Here is a 15,943-nt window from a genome sequence, read left to right as displayed (position 1 = left end):
GGGGTCGCTAAGCGGCATTGGGACCAGAACCTGTTGCATGATGGGGATTGACGTGGGGATCGGCGCTGCGAGCGGGAGCGCTGGCGCAACCTAGAGTGGCACCGAGACTTTATCAGCAGTGCCAACGGCTGGAGCATCACTGGTTTGCCTCGAGACGGTGCCATACGATGTGGTATCGGAAGCTTGGAGCAAAGAGTGGGTGACCTGGGCGCTGTCATGGCAGTGAGGTCCCTTGCAGCCTCAAAGGTGTCCGGGGTGGATGGCCAGCTCCACTTCCTCGATGACCTGGACCAGAGAGTCCAACGGCACCAGACTCAACGGTCCCCCTTGCGGGGCCAAAGTCGACGGTGCTGTCTCTGCAGACTTCGGCACTGGGTGCTCCTAACGAGGACGTGCCCCATTGGCCGGCTCCAGAGGGGTGGACCTCTGGGACGGAGAGCTGCTCCTCCCTTGCTTCCGGTGCCGCTTCTGCGCCAGAGAGTGGAAGCGATGCTGGGTCCTGCCAGTTTCGGTGCTGGGGAGCGGCGGTGCCACAGGTCTCTGCCAGAGTCCACCCGTGGTGCTACTTCCACCACTGCTGCCGTCACCACGCACCATATGAAATCAGCGCCAGGTCCTGCCGCACCGGCAGAGGCTGAGGTCTAAGTGCCACCTCCATAAGGCAAAAGTCTCGCTGCTTTTTGGTTCTGGGGCAAAACCCCTTACAAATCCTGCACCAATTGGCTTGGTGAGCCTCCCCCGGACACTTTAAACAACCGTCACGGGGGTCGCCCATTGGCATGGGCTTGCTGCAGGACTTGAACCCCTGGGACTTGGACATGGCAGCCCTCCCAAGAAAAAGCAGTCGGGACAGAGGATAAACCCCCCAGCCCAACTGCTAACTACTAATACTAACAAACAATTAAACTAACTAATATGTATAGAGAACAAACAAACAAAGTCAGGGAAATGTGGTAGAACTTGCCAGGCAAGATGCCACATTTCCAAAGACCATCACTGGCTGTAAGAAGGAACAGAGGAGGTGCCAGGTCGGCAGGGTCATATATTGAGCACCATGAAGGTGTCGCTCCAAGGGGCTCCACAGCCAACCTGATGGGTGCTGCTAAGGGAAAAACTTTCTGACGACTGCACACACCTAATTGGAATCAATATGAGCAATCACTCAAAGAATAACATGGCTGGGTCCTGGCTGAGGGCACTGGATTGTCTGTGTGCCCACTCACAGCATGCACTGCAGCAGAGCATTCTGAGCTTGTACAACCTCCCCGAGTTGCCGCCGCATTTCTCTTTCTTCCTCCACAGTGCCTTTTGCCATAGCAACGCTGTCCCTAGCCATGGTGACACTGTTTCCAGCCACTTCAACCCTCTTGTTCAATAGCTCCTGGTCTTCTTCCCTCTCTGACATCAAATACAATCACCAGCTCTTCACCGGTTTCTTTTTATTTGTGGGGAGGGGGGTCTACAGTGAAAGCTGGATATTTCATCCCAAGTTCTCTGTTTCTTCCCTACCAGCCATAGATAAAGGCCCTGTCCTTGAAGGTCTGGCCACTGCAGGTGCCATTGCTGAGGGAGTAGTGAAAAAACCGAGCCAAGCAGATGTTAGTGGGATTCTGGACAGGCTAGGCTAGCCTCTTTAACACGTCTCTCTCATTCCCACCCCACCGCCTCCAAGATTCTTCTGGTCTTGGTGGGCCCTCATAGCCAGCAGGCCGTGTGTGCATAGGAGGGCTAGATTGGCTTGAGTTGCAGCTGTGCCTCGGAAGCTGAGGGTGGGATTGGGAATTATGTTCCCACTCTGGTTTTGCAATTTGGCTGCACCTTGGAGTTGTTTCTATGGTGTCCAAGGAGTTAGTGGGGAGCATATGGAACGAGCGGGATAGTAATCCGTGGCCTGACTCTCAGTGATGTTACACTGAAGCAGGTGACTAGGCGACAGAGAACGGCCTTATTCACAATGGCAAAGGCACACTAGTGACATACACTGTGAAGTTCTTCACCAAGCTGGTCCCCCAGAAGTGTGGCCAGAGTGGAGGGAATGCCAGGGCAATGACTGTGCATCTATCCCAGATAAAGTGCAGATGGGGGTGGGGGTGGAAGTCAAGCAATTTCTCTGGTTCTACTTTATCACCCCTGCAGACATGCTGAAAGTGTAGAGAAAAACATCAGGTTCTGCACTGACTGTCCGAAGCACGAACTGCTCCAATCCTCTCTCTATATAAGCCTGTGGAAAGACATTAAAAGCTGTATGCTATCCGTAAGGTGGACCTCTTTCCTGTACAAATGCATGTTTATGCCTCAGCAGGGAGCTGTAGGAGTAGTGCTTTACAGGCATGCAATGCCCATGTCATCTGAGAATACTAACCAAACCCCTTTGCCCAGAGCCATTGTCCCAAATGGTTCAAAGTTGTACAACTGAGTGTTTTCATTATTCCAATATGCTGCGGGAGGGGAGCGAGGGAGTGAGAGATGGAGTAAAGACTGCAGCTGTGCCATGCTGCCAGCCACTATTTTGAGCAGATGGACAGGGTTTTGGGGGTGAGGGGGGAGCTCGTATTTGCCAGACAGGACAGACAGGAGAAAAGAAAGAAAAGAAAAAAGAAAAGTTTTCACCTGAGACAGAAGCCAATTGTTCGGCTGGAGTAGACACCATTTTGAAAACGTGGGATAAGAAAGGGAGGCAGGTACTGGAGATTTGGAAAGGCTCCCAGCTCCCACCTGCCAAAAAAGACTGTAGCCATGGGACACTTGGATCAGAAGCTAGCACAGTGGTGTCATATAACAATAATACATTGTAAAGATAGATCCTATGGAGGGCATGTAATCTGCCTCTCAGTCTCAACCTGGTTTCTGGCTCACCCACATAGCCAGAATTAGGGTCCTGATTCCTGACGAGATCCTGACTTTCTGGGGAGAGCCCCTCACTGCCCTCCTCATGTTCCTCCTCTGATGACTTTTGCCACTTGTCTGCAGTCTACAGAGAGAGCATCAGGGTCCACAAGCTCCTTGGGCTTGGTAACGATGTAATTGATCAAAAGCCCATCCAGTTCCTCAAGAAATAGGCAGAATACAATTCCACTGCTGGATCTTTTCCTGGCACCCCTGGCTTTAATATAAGTCTTCCTGAGCTGTTTGCTCTTTATCCCACACTGGTCAGCATCCTGGTTATGGCCCCTCATGGACCTCTACTTAGCAATGTCCACAAAGAGATCCTTCATCTGGTGGCTGGCCACAAGAACTTGCTGCACTGATCCCCAGGTGGCGATGAGATCTGAGGCACAGCAAGGCTCCAAGTGGGTGCTCAAGGCATGTTGTAAAGGCTGCTGGAGTGTGAAGGAATGCCGATATATCTGAATCCAGGAGCAAATGGGAAAACTCTGTTCCCACGGCAATTTTTAAACAGGGAAAGGAACATCCAGTCAACTTCACCCCAGAGCAGTGGAGGGCGCACAGGTAAACAGACCGATCAATAATGGACACACGCACAGCAATGTGGGATACCAGCTGAATAACTGCCAAAGTAGCGCATGGCAGCACTGCGTGCATACAACCAACTGCACTAACTCAATCGAACATAACACACTTTGAAAGAGGATTCCAGAGTTTGTGGTATAACTGCGCTCTTAGGAATTGCATCATGAGTGCACAGGCATTTTCACACCAGTCTGACTTGAGCTACTGTGGATGAAGCCCTCAGGTACCAGGTGAGCAGCAGGAGATGAGGGCAAGTAAGGGCAACAGAACAATTAGGCTGTTCTGACTGATTTGGTCTCAGACTATACCTGAAGCACATATCTTGTCTATGCAGACACATGCAGGCTGGTCTGTCAGAGACAGATACTATACACAGACCAGAGGCATAAGTGAAGTACTTCAACCTCATTTCAAGATTATTCTGTCAGAAACTGAAATCAGAGACCCATAAAGAGCTCTTCAGCCAGAAGGGCCATGGGGACGGAAGGAAGAAGTGGAGTAAACAAGGGAGCAGATAGAAGCTCAGAGGAGGTTTTGGCTCCTAACTGAAAACCAAAGCCAGATCTCAGGCTGTTGGGAGGAGGCCCACGGACAATTTCACACTCATTGTTCCCATCTGGATACCATGTGCACACAAATGTATGTAAAGTAGCATGACAATTTCTCTATCATGTAGCAGGAGAGAAACTGTCCCAGTACTCACCCTTCCTTTCCTTCTGTTAAAGGAGAGCATCCTATCCTGCTGCTTGCTTGGAGCCTGCTGCAGGAGGCACGAGGCTGTCCAGCTGCTGACGATGTCCTGTGTGAATTAGCCATTCATAGAATTTGTTCTCCACCAGCACCTGGAACTGCTTCCTCTGATCCCTGAAACCCACCAGAACATCAGCAACGTAGCAAGTGAAGTACAGTCTTGTAAGCATTCACACCACACTTCCAAACATCTCTTCTTGGGTACTCAAATGAGTAGCCTTTTCCATCCTCACTGAAAATAAGCAACAGATCTACACTTACCACGCCTAACAAAGCCATTGGATTTGTTTCCCATACTGCCCACCTGGGGAAGACTGAATTCACCTAATAAAAACTATTAGTTAGAATACCTCTGAAAGAGAGACTGCTGGCGTTGAAATAAGCCACGCAGGACTTCCCCACACTGCTGTTACTGTACCTCTGACCTGTAGGACTTCTGCCCTAGGATTCTCAGAGCACAAACAGGAAATTATACCTAAGGCCATGAGTCTGTCACAAAGGTTAGGGATTCGGTGATTTTGTGTGACCTCTGCGATTTCAGCCCCAGGTGGCGGAGCTCCGGTTTCCGTGATTTACTGTTCATTGCCCACATCCTGTGACTTTTACTAAAAATACCTACATCACATAAAACTTAAGTCTATACATGTCTGCCATTTGTAACCCAGGCAAAATGTAAATAGTATCGCCAGAGAAGTGAGTGACACATTAACCCCTATGCTACTTACCCAACCCCTAACGTCAATGGTATTAAATCACTCACGTCTGAAGTTCTGCCTTTACTCAACAAGACACACACACACAGGCACTGGAGGAGTCAGGTTTCAAGAATAGACAGATGTAATGTAGCGCAATATAAACTCTGAATCAAAGACTGTCAGATACCAACGCTATTCTCCAATCTATGCAAGTCTTGAAGTCTGCACCGAGTCCAAAGAGCACCTTGATCAAATGTAGTATTCATGACAAGGGACTCTTCATGCACTAAACAAAAGAAGGACTTGACAAATCACAGACCAATGATACCACTCAGTTTCATTGGAACCCTGGCTTCATCTAACTAAACTGAGGACTGAGATCATCCAAAATTAAACAATTCAGAGAAGCTAGGGACTCTCTCCATGACTTGGCTTACTGACTCCAAATCTAGAAGCCACAGGCTGAGCCCAGATCAGGGAAACAAAAACCAGCTGAAACACAAGCTATTGTTGCTTCCTTCTCTTCTAGCCTTTAAAATTGAAGATCCAGAGTTCTACTCGCACTGTGGGTTTGTGAAGGAGGTAATAAGAACAGCCATACTGGGTCAGACCAAAGGTCCATCTAGCCCAGTATCCTGTCTTCTGACAGTGGCCTATGCCAGGTGCCCCAGAGGGAATGAACAGAACAGGTAATCATCAAGTGATCCATCCCTTGTTGTTCATTCCCAGCTTCTTGCAAACAGAGGCTAGGGACACTTCACAGTATGGTTTTACATCCCTGCCCATCCTGGCTAATAGCCATTGCTGGACCTATCCTCCCTGAACTTATCTAGTTCTTTTTTAAACCTTTTTATAGTCTTAGCCTTCACAACATCCTCTTGCAAAAAGAGTTCCACAGGTTGACTGCATGTTCTGTGAAGAAATACTTCCTTTTGTTTGTTTTAAACCTGCTGCCTACTCATTTCATTTGGTGCCCCTAGTTCTTGCATTATGAGGAGTAAATAACACTTTCTTATTTACTTTCTCCACACCAGTCATGATTTTATAGACTTCTATCATATCCTCCCTTAGTTATCTCTTCCCCAAGCTGAAAAGTCCCAGTCTCATAATTAATCTCTCCTCATATGGAAGCTGTTCTATACCCTTAATCATTTTTGTTGTCCTTTTCTGAACCTTTTCCAAGTCCAATACATCTTTTTCGAGATGGGGCAACCACATCTGCATGCAGTATTCAAGATGTGAGCATACCATAGATTTATATAGAGGCAATATGATATTTTTGTCTTATGATCTATCCCTTTCTTAATGATTCCCAATGTTCTGTTTGTTTTTGACTGCCGCTGCACATTGAGTGGATGTTTTCAGAGAACTATCCAAAATGACTCCAAGATCTCTTTCTTGAGTGGAAACAGCTAATTTAGACCTCATTTTATATGTATAGTTGAGATTATGTTTTCCAATGTGCTTTACTTTGCATTTATCAACATTGGGAGACAGTTTGTTTGCATCAAAATGATACCAAGAGTAAAATCCTGAAGACAGGACCAGCTAAATTCAGAACTGTCAATATCTGGTGTCCTGCACTCCTATCCAGCCAACTGGCATCAAAAGAACATGTTTTAACTTATTTAAAACTTCTTAACAGCCTAGGTGCTGAAAAAGCAGTAAATTGCTAAAAGGGTAGATTACTATGCAAGATAAGCTACAAAAGCAAAGTAAGGCCTAATTAGTAGATTGGAGACTTGAGTGTGTTAATATGTTTTACCTACAGAACTACAAGCTTTTCATTTTGTGTTTAAGGAGTTAACACACACAGTACACATGTGCTTTCATTTCATAAGATCTTTGCACATTTTTTCTGTATTTTATGAGCTTGTAACTCACACACACACACCAGATTTCCTTCAAACAGAATAAGGTGGCTAGAGTTTTCAATACAAAAGCAGGATACCAAATGCTGCCAGCTCCTCACACCCCCAGTGCACTCATGAATAAAACACAGACTAGATCAGTGGTCACCACCCAGTCGATTGCAATTGACTAGTCGATCCTGGAGACTCTCCCAGTAGATCACGATGGCTAGAAGTCGGGTGGTGTAGTGGGGCTGCCACTGAGGCAGGCCTCCTGCCTGCCCCGGCCCCACACCACTCTCGGAAGAGGTCAGCACACCCAGGAGTCTCCGCACGCTGCTCCCACAAGCACTGCCCCCACAGCTCCCAATGGCCGATAATGGGGCACTATAGCCAATGGGATCTGCAGAGGAGGTGCCGGCAGAGAGGGGCAGCGTGCAGAGCCACGTGACCCTCCCTTCCCCCACATCCCGGGCCGCAGGGGCGCGTTGGCCCCTTCCAGGAGCGGCATGGGACCATGGCAGGAAGGGAGCCTGCCTTAGCCCACTGCACCGCAGACCGGGAGCTGCCCGAGGTGAGTGCCGCCTGGTGGGAGCCCACATCCCAACCCCCCATCCCAGAGCCAGCACCCCACACCCACTCCTGCTCCTCAACACTCTGCCCCAGGCCGGAGGACCCTCCTGTACCCAAACTCCCTCCCATAGCTTGAACCCCTCATCCCCTCCTGCACCCCAACCCCCTGCCCCAGGCTCAGCCTGGAGCCCCCTCCAACATGTCAAACCCCTCGGCTCCAGCCCGCACCCCCTCTCAAACCCTAACCACCCAGCCTGGTGAAAGTGAGTGAGGGTGGGGGAGAGCGAGCAACGGGTGGAGTGAGCAGGACAAGGCTTCGGAAAAGGGGCGGGGACTCAGGGAATGGGCAGGGTAGATCCTGGGTTGCCCTCACATTCAAAAAGTCATCTTGGGTATAAAAAGGTTGGAGACCACTGGACTAGATAAACAGACCTCATGCAAGAGCATTTTTGTTCAGTGATGTCAGGTCAAAGAGATTTGTACTTGTATGGACAAGTTGAGTTTCAGAGCATTAAATATACATTCCTCCCCTTCTGGAGGAAGCCAATTACTCACTTCGTTAGCCCTGCCTCTTTCACAGTTTTTTGCCAAACCTGTATCTTCTGCTCTCGTTGACTCAGTGCCTTCTGGTATGCATGTGGCAGCCCCCCAGGCGTTTCTGTCGTGTCTCCTTCCATCTCAAAAGGAATAACAAATGTATAAAACTCATTGGGGGGTAAGAGTCGGAAGACACTGGCATCACTGTTCTCTTTGCACACCAGCATTGGACTGTCCCAGTAGTTAGGCACTGTAGCCAGGCCCATCCGGGCCATGTGGTCCTCAAGCATTGGGTAATGGGTGTGATAAGGGGCAAAAGTTGCTGCTTGGTTACCCAAGAGAATGAGAGGGTGTGTAGGCGTCAGAATGTTGAAGGTGCAGCCTGTCGTAGATGAGATAGACAAACGGTGGCAGATGCCAATGACTTTGACATTATCACAGCTGTGGAGGTGAATGGCTGTCTGCACAGGGCCCAGGACAAAAGTGCTATTCCTGCACTTCTCAATGGTCACAGATCTGAAAGAGAGAAAGGTTGCAGTAAGCCAGGACCCCCAAGAACAGGACAAGGCCATACACTGTTCAAGTGGGGTTGCCATGTCTAATGGGAACCAGGAAATACCAATGCAACCCACCCGAAGAGGTTTCACTGCATTCCAGGAGAATGTGAACTCACCGTAAAGGAGAGAGCAGATATATGAAGGACTCATTGCAGCGATGGATCTTCACATGAGCACCCACCAGGGTATCCGAGCTCTTGGCCAGCGTCTGTTTGTAGACTTGGCTCATCACCACCATGCGGTGAACCTCAGGGACCACATGGGCATTGCATGCAATCTTTGCTCTCTTGGTTGTTCCTTCAACTGCAAGGCAAAAGTTACGCACATTAGCACAAAAAAAGTCTGAACATATTTCCTAAGCAGGCGGACCATGACATCACATTTCACCAGGCAGCCACAGAGTAAATATCCTATCAAAAAACCAAAGTCATCCTGATGCTTGGGATTTAGATCCCAACTCTCTTTGTAAAATTCCTCCTGAACATCAGGGCTCTTTCTGCCAAACTGAGATTTACAGCAGTCTGCAGATTTTCACCACTGTGCTGATGAAATAGGAGCATGTCTGTTCCAATATATTCTTACCAAGTGGTGTGCTCCCTGTAGGTATACAGCCCTCAGGGCACTTGTTACCACAGGATGTTCTTCCATTCTTACTGATGGAATGGATTAAGACTAGTTTTCTCTCCCTCTGAAAACCTATAATTGCATGTTAAATGAGATCAGGAGTCTTCATTCTGACTCCCACAGACAGAAGTTCATAGATAGTTTAGGTACATCAACATATGCTGCGGTCGCAGCTGCAGTGCAAATACTTCCACAGACTGCCTTCTGCAACCTTGGGCAAGTCACTTAATCTACACTGTGCCTCAATTCCCATCTGTCAAATGGGAGTAATAATACCGACCCACCTCAGAGGGGTGTTTAAAAGTAAATCCATTAATGTTTGTGAGGCACTCAGATACAACAGTGACTAAGGCCATGGAAGTACATGAACAGCTAGAGAGCCACCCCATTTATCTGTTAATCCCCACTTAGGAACAGAAAAGTAGTAACACTAGTCAGGTCTGAATTACATTGACAGAGCTATATGGAGCAGCTGATACAGCAATTCCACCTAACCCTGGGTTTAGCCTGTGCAATCAATCGTTTGCTTTCTTGGGCATTAACATTCACTATGCAGGAGAATGCACCTTCCAAACAAATGAGTCTTTAAGAATAAGAAAGCCTGCTAGCAACAGCCAATATACACCACACAGGATCTGGATATCAACTTGAAGTGGGGAAGGGGGACACATGCAAGCTAGAGAACACAGAAGGAGTAATGAGTGTTAAATAGGAGAGTTTGGAAACAGGAGGATAAGGCATTTTGCATGAACAGCTCTTTCAGCTGTGAACTCCCCCTTCTCTCCTGTAAAGAAGAGGACAGGCAAAAGAGCACCAATGCCCACAAACCAGACTCCTGATCCACCGGAACAGAGGAGAGTGGAAAGTTGATCCTAAAACTAAAGAGCAAAGCCAAGGCTTTCAAATACCTTGCTGCGCCCATGCAAGTTTCTTCCCAGACTTGAGGCAGGCAGACGTCCCAAATGGGCTCCCAGTCAGGCAGGCCCTCAGCCAGGCCTCTAGCTTGGGGAAAGAGAAGGCTTTGGAAATCTTCGAGTAGCCATTCTTCGCATGCAAGGGCTGCCAGAGAGCAAGCTCATGAAGAGGATGGACAGTCCTGGTTTTGTTCACGGTCCCCTCAATGAGAAAGCTGAGAGCTCGAACAGCTTCAGGGGAGACCAAGCTACTGTGAGTGGAATGGGAAGAGGCCGTGAGCTGGTCCGGGTCCAGTAGCAGTTCCAGCAGATCCAACAGGTGGTTCTGCACAAACGCTTGGTGGGTGTAATCATTCCAGTTCTTAGAAATCAAAACAAAAACAAACAGAGGAGCTCTTACCAGGCTGAGACACTTTCCTAATGCACTATCCATTGCATCCTGCTCAGATCCCACCCACAGCAGCTCTAAAAGGAGAAAGCAGTAGACGCAGAATACACTCCTTCCCCCAAACCCCATTGATTCTGCGGGCCTTCTCTTACCCCCACAACAGACTCCCCCAGCAAATAAAGGACATTGGATCCACTAGCCACCTTCAGAGTGAAAGAGGTTCAGTAGTTCTACTTGCTGTGGCCATGACCAACCTGTCACTGTATTAGTTAGAGTGAGAAAAGGAAATGGATTACCACTCCACTCTTCATGAAAAGGTTCAGCACATAGGTGCTTGGAAATGAGGGCTGGAATGAACTGTAACAAACACCTGACAGTCTAAGCCTCCATGAAGGCAATTATGGTTCCTATTGAACCTGGATGCTCAGAATAGATGCAATCAAGTACTAACTCAGGAGTTGTGGGAAAAACCTCAGATAGTCCATTATGAGGAAAAATCTCATTAAATATTCATCTCAAAGGATCATTATAGTTCAAGTGCTGATGGTCTCCATAGCAAGGGAAGACCAGAATATGAGACAGCCAATGATGAAAACTCTAACAGACATCAGCTTATGCTGGACGGGCCTCACTGGACCACACCAAAGAGGTACAGTCACCTGGAGTGCCCATTCCAGATACCTAGAAAGTTAGCGGCAAGTAGGTGCATTTCCTCAATGGTTCACAAAAGGATAACCCCAAGGACTATAATCCCCCACCCTGCGGGGGAATGAAGCTTCTGAAATAGATATGGCAGATCCATTATCTACTCATGAAGTTTCACAAGATGGGCCAGTCTAGTTTTGAACTTGAACTGCAGTTAACAAAAATCATCCGCTATAGAATGATGCTGAATGCCCTGAACAGTATGTGTAAAGAGGAGCATTCAGCACAAAGCCCTGGATAAGCACTTCCCCTTCTTGTCTATTATAAGTCTTTGTGTTTAAAGTCCACTAACCCCTATTTTTAGTTTCAGATGCTCTTGAGTTGCAGTTCAACAGTTCTTGTTCCATGTGACACTACAACATGCATGGTATTGATGTCACACCCCTGACAAAATCCTGCTGACCCTGGCAACTGGCCTTTTTTCAAGGTGTGGGTCAGCTCAGTGTCTCTACTGTGCTGCTGTCAGTTTGTAATTCACTTTCGAACATGGTAGTGCAGCAGACCTGGCTTACCTGGCTAACTTCAGATACTTCTGAATGTGAGATACAAGACTTAGTCAAATATAATCAAATGTAGGTGGTTAACTAATCTATTTCTCTGACTCCCAGCTTTGTGTAACTTATTCAGAAATTGCTCTAAGAATGGTTACCCTAGAAGCCTGAACATGTAATTATGGAGGAGCAGCCTCTGAAATAAATGAACATTTTCTGCTTTGTTACACTCCTCTAATTTAAAGGGCAAAGATTTTGGGGGGAAATTTTAAAAAATATCACAGATTGAGACTGGATGTGAAAGTTCAGTCTGCTGCAAGTTTTATGGGCAAGTTAGATTTTTCAAAATTAATGTTACAGTGACCATCTAATTCATTACTTAGCTCAATTGACTAAGTGCACCCTAGGTGCATACATAAGTCTTGGGCAGGAGTTCACTTCCCCCACAAAGCAGATCTGCTCCCCACCCCACTTTAAGGTGAAGGTTTTGCAGCCCCTCCCTCACAGTAACCTCTGTGGGGACAGGGTTACAAACAATACCTTATTTTGACAGGTGGATTTTCCAGTCAGGTTGGCAGACTGAGATTTGTCCGTGGGACTTGGCCACTCTTCTCCAATCAGAGATGTCCGCAAGGAAACCTTGTTTAGCTGCTGAATGTACAAGAACAGCAGGAACTGCAGAGAATCTACTGACAGCTGGCCGAGAGGGGAACACAATATTAACACATACCAGAACATGACCAATGCATGCAATAATTCAACCAAAGAGCCTATTCTTTTAGAACGCAGACAACAGGATATCTACAATATCATAACTGATTGTGGCTCCCCTTCACAAATAGGTATGTGCTGTTACTATCAGCTATTAACAATCCTCAAGAAAGCTGTAGTTTACAGACACCCAGAAATTAGGTTTATGGGCTTGACAAGTGCTTGCTTGGTTTCTATACGGTTTCTGTTTCCGTTTCCTTGTTTTTAATTATACACCCCTCCTTAACCACATTACAGGAATGCAAAAAGCTCAGCCTCTCTCACTGTCTACATCACAATATTTGCCACTGCACATGCCATTGGTAACCTTGGGAAGACCCTCATTCTCAAACCTTTTTTCCACTTTCCCACAATTTCCTAAAAACACTTCTCCTTGGGCTCAATATGCATGGTTTGGGACACCATCAAACAAAAGCACTAGGCCCTCCAATGAAAAATGGCCATTATCAAGTGTCAAATTAAAAAAAAAACACACACACAATTAAGTGTAGTCTTTAATGAGTGTTAGAATGGTTTTCAAATGGATATAGTTTTTCACCCTCTAGCTCAAATGGCTGATCTGTGTTCAAATCGTGCCCCCTAAATGCTGTACATTTCAAAGATCAGTGTGCAAAAACATGGTTATATCAAACCTGTTTTGCAATCTTGACTACAGCAAGTGCTACCAAAGGTCCACTAGATAATAGCCCATAGACTTTGTGAATGAACACAAGACCCAGAGGGCCAGTGCAAATAATGAATGGACAGCTACTCATGGACTAGGGAGCTTGCTGTTTAAGCTCAATTGATTTCAGGACTATCACATGGATCTTTTATATGTGCACTCCTTAGCATGCCTCTTTGCACCACACACGTAATGCTGTTCTCTGACAAACTCAATTTCAGAAGACCACTGGCTTTTCCAGTACAGACCAGAGGAAGTGAGGTCAGGTTCCTCCCACAAGAACGAGCCTTGATCCAGACCCTTCCACCAGGGCCACAATCAATAAATGCTGAAAGTGTTTAAAGTTTATCAAAAAGTGTGGAAAGAGTTATTTAACAGTGACATGCAAAGGAAAAATACTGGACTTGTGCCTCGGGGGATGGGGAGAGAGAGGGGACGGGACCTTCTTTAAAAAAGAAAAAACAGCCCAAACTTTTTGTATCCAAAGGAGGACAAAAGCTTTCTTCTGCTTTCCGCCATGCCCCATTACAAATTCAGGTCCTGTCTAGTATTACAATGATTAGAGAATAAGCAAAATGACATTGCAAGAGGCAAGAAAAAGAGGAGTGGATTTTTAATTAGACTGTTTAAATCTCGTTTCTGATAAGACCAACTAACACGTTAAAGGATAACTTTTCTGAATGGTCCCACCCTTTGTGGCGGAACATACATTCGGAGACCTTTCTTTTTTTCCCCCTTTTCCCTACAAGTCAGCCAGCAAAACCAGGGGGAAAATAGCTGAAAATCCTGATAAAGTGAAACAGAGAAAAAAATGTAGATGTTCAGATCTATTTTATACATCATAAACCAGCAAAAAAGGACTAGTCTAATTTAAATTGTCTGCAGGTCACCTTTACAGAAGTCTCCTTTGTGCACCTCTTCCCATGTTGTGTAGAAAAATAGTAGGATGTTAGGAACAAACCAGACTTGGGATTTCTCTGCTTTTGAGGGTTTAAGCAAGACCCTGTTATTTTTTATGTCAAATGTTTTACTCTAGAAAAGTGTCTATTGGTTATACCAACCATATGTAATCTTGCTGAACAGCATTTGTTCTGTAATCATAGAATCATAGAATATCAGGGTTGGAAGGGCCCTCAGGAGGTCATCTAGTTCAAGCCCCTGCTCAAAGCAGGTCCTAATGCTACCTGTAATGCTACCTTGTCTTTTAAAGTGGAAAAGTAGCAATGTGACTCTGAAGGGCAGATCTGATTACTGGTATTTACCCCAGTCAAACAGAAAACAACTAACAACTAACAACTTGAATGGTAGCGTGATCTGCATTCACAGGCACAGTTAGCAGAATGATTAGGGCTTCACTGCCATGAAGAGTGTGAGAAAAAGGCTGCTGGAAATGTGGTTGTACAACACTTTAGATCAAAAGGCTGGACGTGATCCCAAATGACTGTGCATGAGTAGCAAAAGGACCTAATCATACAACCTTGACTGGCACAGCCCATGCTCTAATGCCTAAAACTGTTCACCAGAGAAAGATTACAACATTATATTTCATGCCTTATTCCTCTGCTTCTCTAATTCCTCTTCTGACTTGCAGCTGGACACCACCTCTGCCCATTCCAGATGTTCCTCTGGAGTCCGTTCCACTAGACTGCCAAATATCTCAAAGTAGAGCCAGGCCAAATCCTTGGCTAACTGCAGCTTCCCACAGGCAATGTGCCGCCACATAGGCCAGAAAAGGCGTGGATAACAGCCCTCACTGGCCCGCGTCCGGACATACGTGGACATCTTCCGGAGATAGTGCATGCTGAACTTGGATGGAGGGGGGATCTGCAAAGCCCCCACTATGAAGGGTTCTGTTTTCACCCAGAGGTGCACCATAGACTGATCCATTTTAACCAGCTCTGGGAACTCCACATCTAGGGTTGAACTGCCTTCCCTGCAGATCTGACAAACAAAACAAAACACCAGACATTGATCCGAAAACACTCAGCTTCATTTGCACCAAGGCCAGAGTGAGCTCTTTGGGGCAAGGGCCAGCATTTTGCCCCTGGTTTGTACAGCACCTAGTGCAGGGGGCCTGGGCCAGGCTTGGGACTCACAAGCCCAACCAGACCACAAACGACCAACAGCGGAACCATGCTTGGAAAGCCTCTGCTACAAGGGGCAACCCGACATAGCACGTGTTTCATAACCCACTCCTACAGACCCAGGAGCTCCGGCCTGCTGGGGGGAGCCATGAGCGCTACAAAGGAAGGCCAGGCCGCCCCCGGCGCCCAGAGGCGGGTCTGAGGCGAGAATGAGTCCCCCGCCCCCCCGGCAAGCCGGCCCGGGTGAGAAGGCTCCCTGCACCCCGCGGCAGGAAGCCTGGGCGCGGCCGGCCTGCGAGCCCCAGGAGGGGCTGCACTGGGGGCGGTAGCTGGCCGGGCGAGCTCGAGGACCGCCTGCCCCAGGGCCGACACCAACCCCGGCCACCGCGCCCCGAGCCCGCGTTCACCTGCGCGGGCCGCGCCTACCCCTAAGCAGGGCCAGGGTGCTCCGCTCCCGCCCCAGCCGCACGTAGCAACCACGCATGCGCCCTGAGCTGCCACGGTTGGCAGACCAGCGAGACGTTACCTAGGCAGATCCCACCAACACCATCGAGCCATTGGCTAGACGTGCCCCGCCCAGGCCCCTTCCGGACCACTGGCAGGACAGGCTCCATCCCATAGACCCCTAAGCCGCACGTGCCTTCTATTCTTCCTCATGGGCTGGCCGCTGCTGCAGGCAAAGTAACGGCTCAGAGGCCCCGTACGATAAACGTCCGACCGAGCTGCAGCCAGCCTGGCCTCTCGCGCTGCTCCGCCCCCTGATTTACATATGACCGTTATCAGTGATTGGCATGACCCCAGTACCAGAGCACTGCGGGAGGAGGAAGAGAGGGCGGTTTACACAAGCTCCCCACGGCATAGCATGCAGC

The 15,943-nt window shown here is 47.8% G+C and overlaps 1 protein-coding gene across 4 annotated transcripts in view; it reads right to left on the bottom strand.

The window, feature by feature from the left end:
* The window catches only part of TBCCD1 (TBCC domain containing 1), a 20,164-nt gene extending 4,221 nt beyond the window's left edge, over window positions 1-15,943 (bottom strand). The window contains exons 1-7 of one of the 4 annotated variants that reach the window (XM_077827349.1): window positions 15,601-15,943; window positions 14,542-14,931; window positions 12,096-12,251; window positions 9,966-10,332; window positions 8,550-8,736; window positions 7,895-8,392; window positions 4,175-4,335 (exon numbers count right to left, since the gene is read on the bottom strand). In XM_077827349.1, the coding sequence (XP_077683475.1) occupies window positions 4,206-4,335; window positions 7,895-8,392; window positions 8,550-8,736; window positions 9,966-10,332; window positions 12,096-12,251; window positions 14,542-14,877 (1,674 nt within the window). In that variant the 5' untranslated portion in view covers window positions 14,878-14,931; window positions 15,601-15,943 and the 3' untranslated portion in view covers window positions 4,175-4,205. Of the gene's footprint in view, window positions 1-4,174; window positions 4,336-7,894; window positions 8,393-8,549; window positions 8,737-9,965; window positions 10,333-12,095; window positions 12,252-14,541; window positions 14,932-15,481; window positions 15,558-15,600 lie in introns of those variants that run through there. The other 3 variants (XM_077827348.1, XM_077827350.1, XR_013347197.1) reach the window with 3 other exon arrangements.

This window comes from Eretmochelys imbricata, chromosome 9 (genome assembly GCF_965152235.1).
Source record: "Eretmochelys imbricata isolate rEreImb1 chromosome 9, rEreImb1.hap1, whole genome shotgun sequence".
Lineage (NCBI taxonomy): Eukaryota > Metazoa > Chordata > Testudines > Cheloniidae > Eretmochelys > Eretmochelys imbricata.
This window is presented reverse-complemented; position numbering and strand designations above follow the sequence as displayed.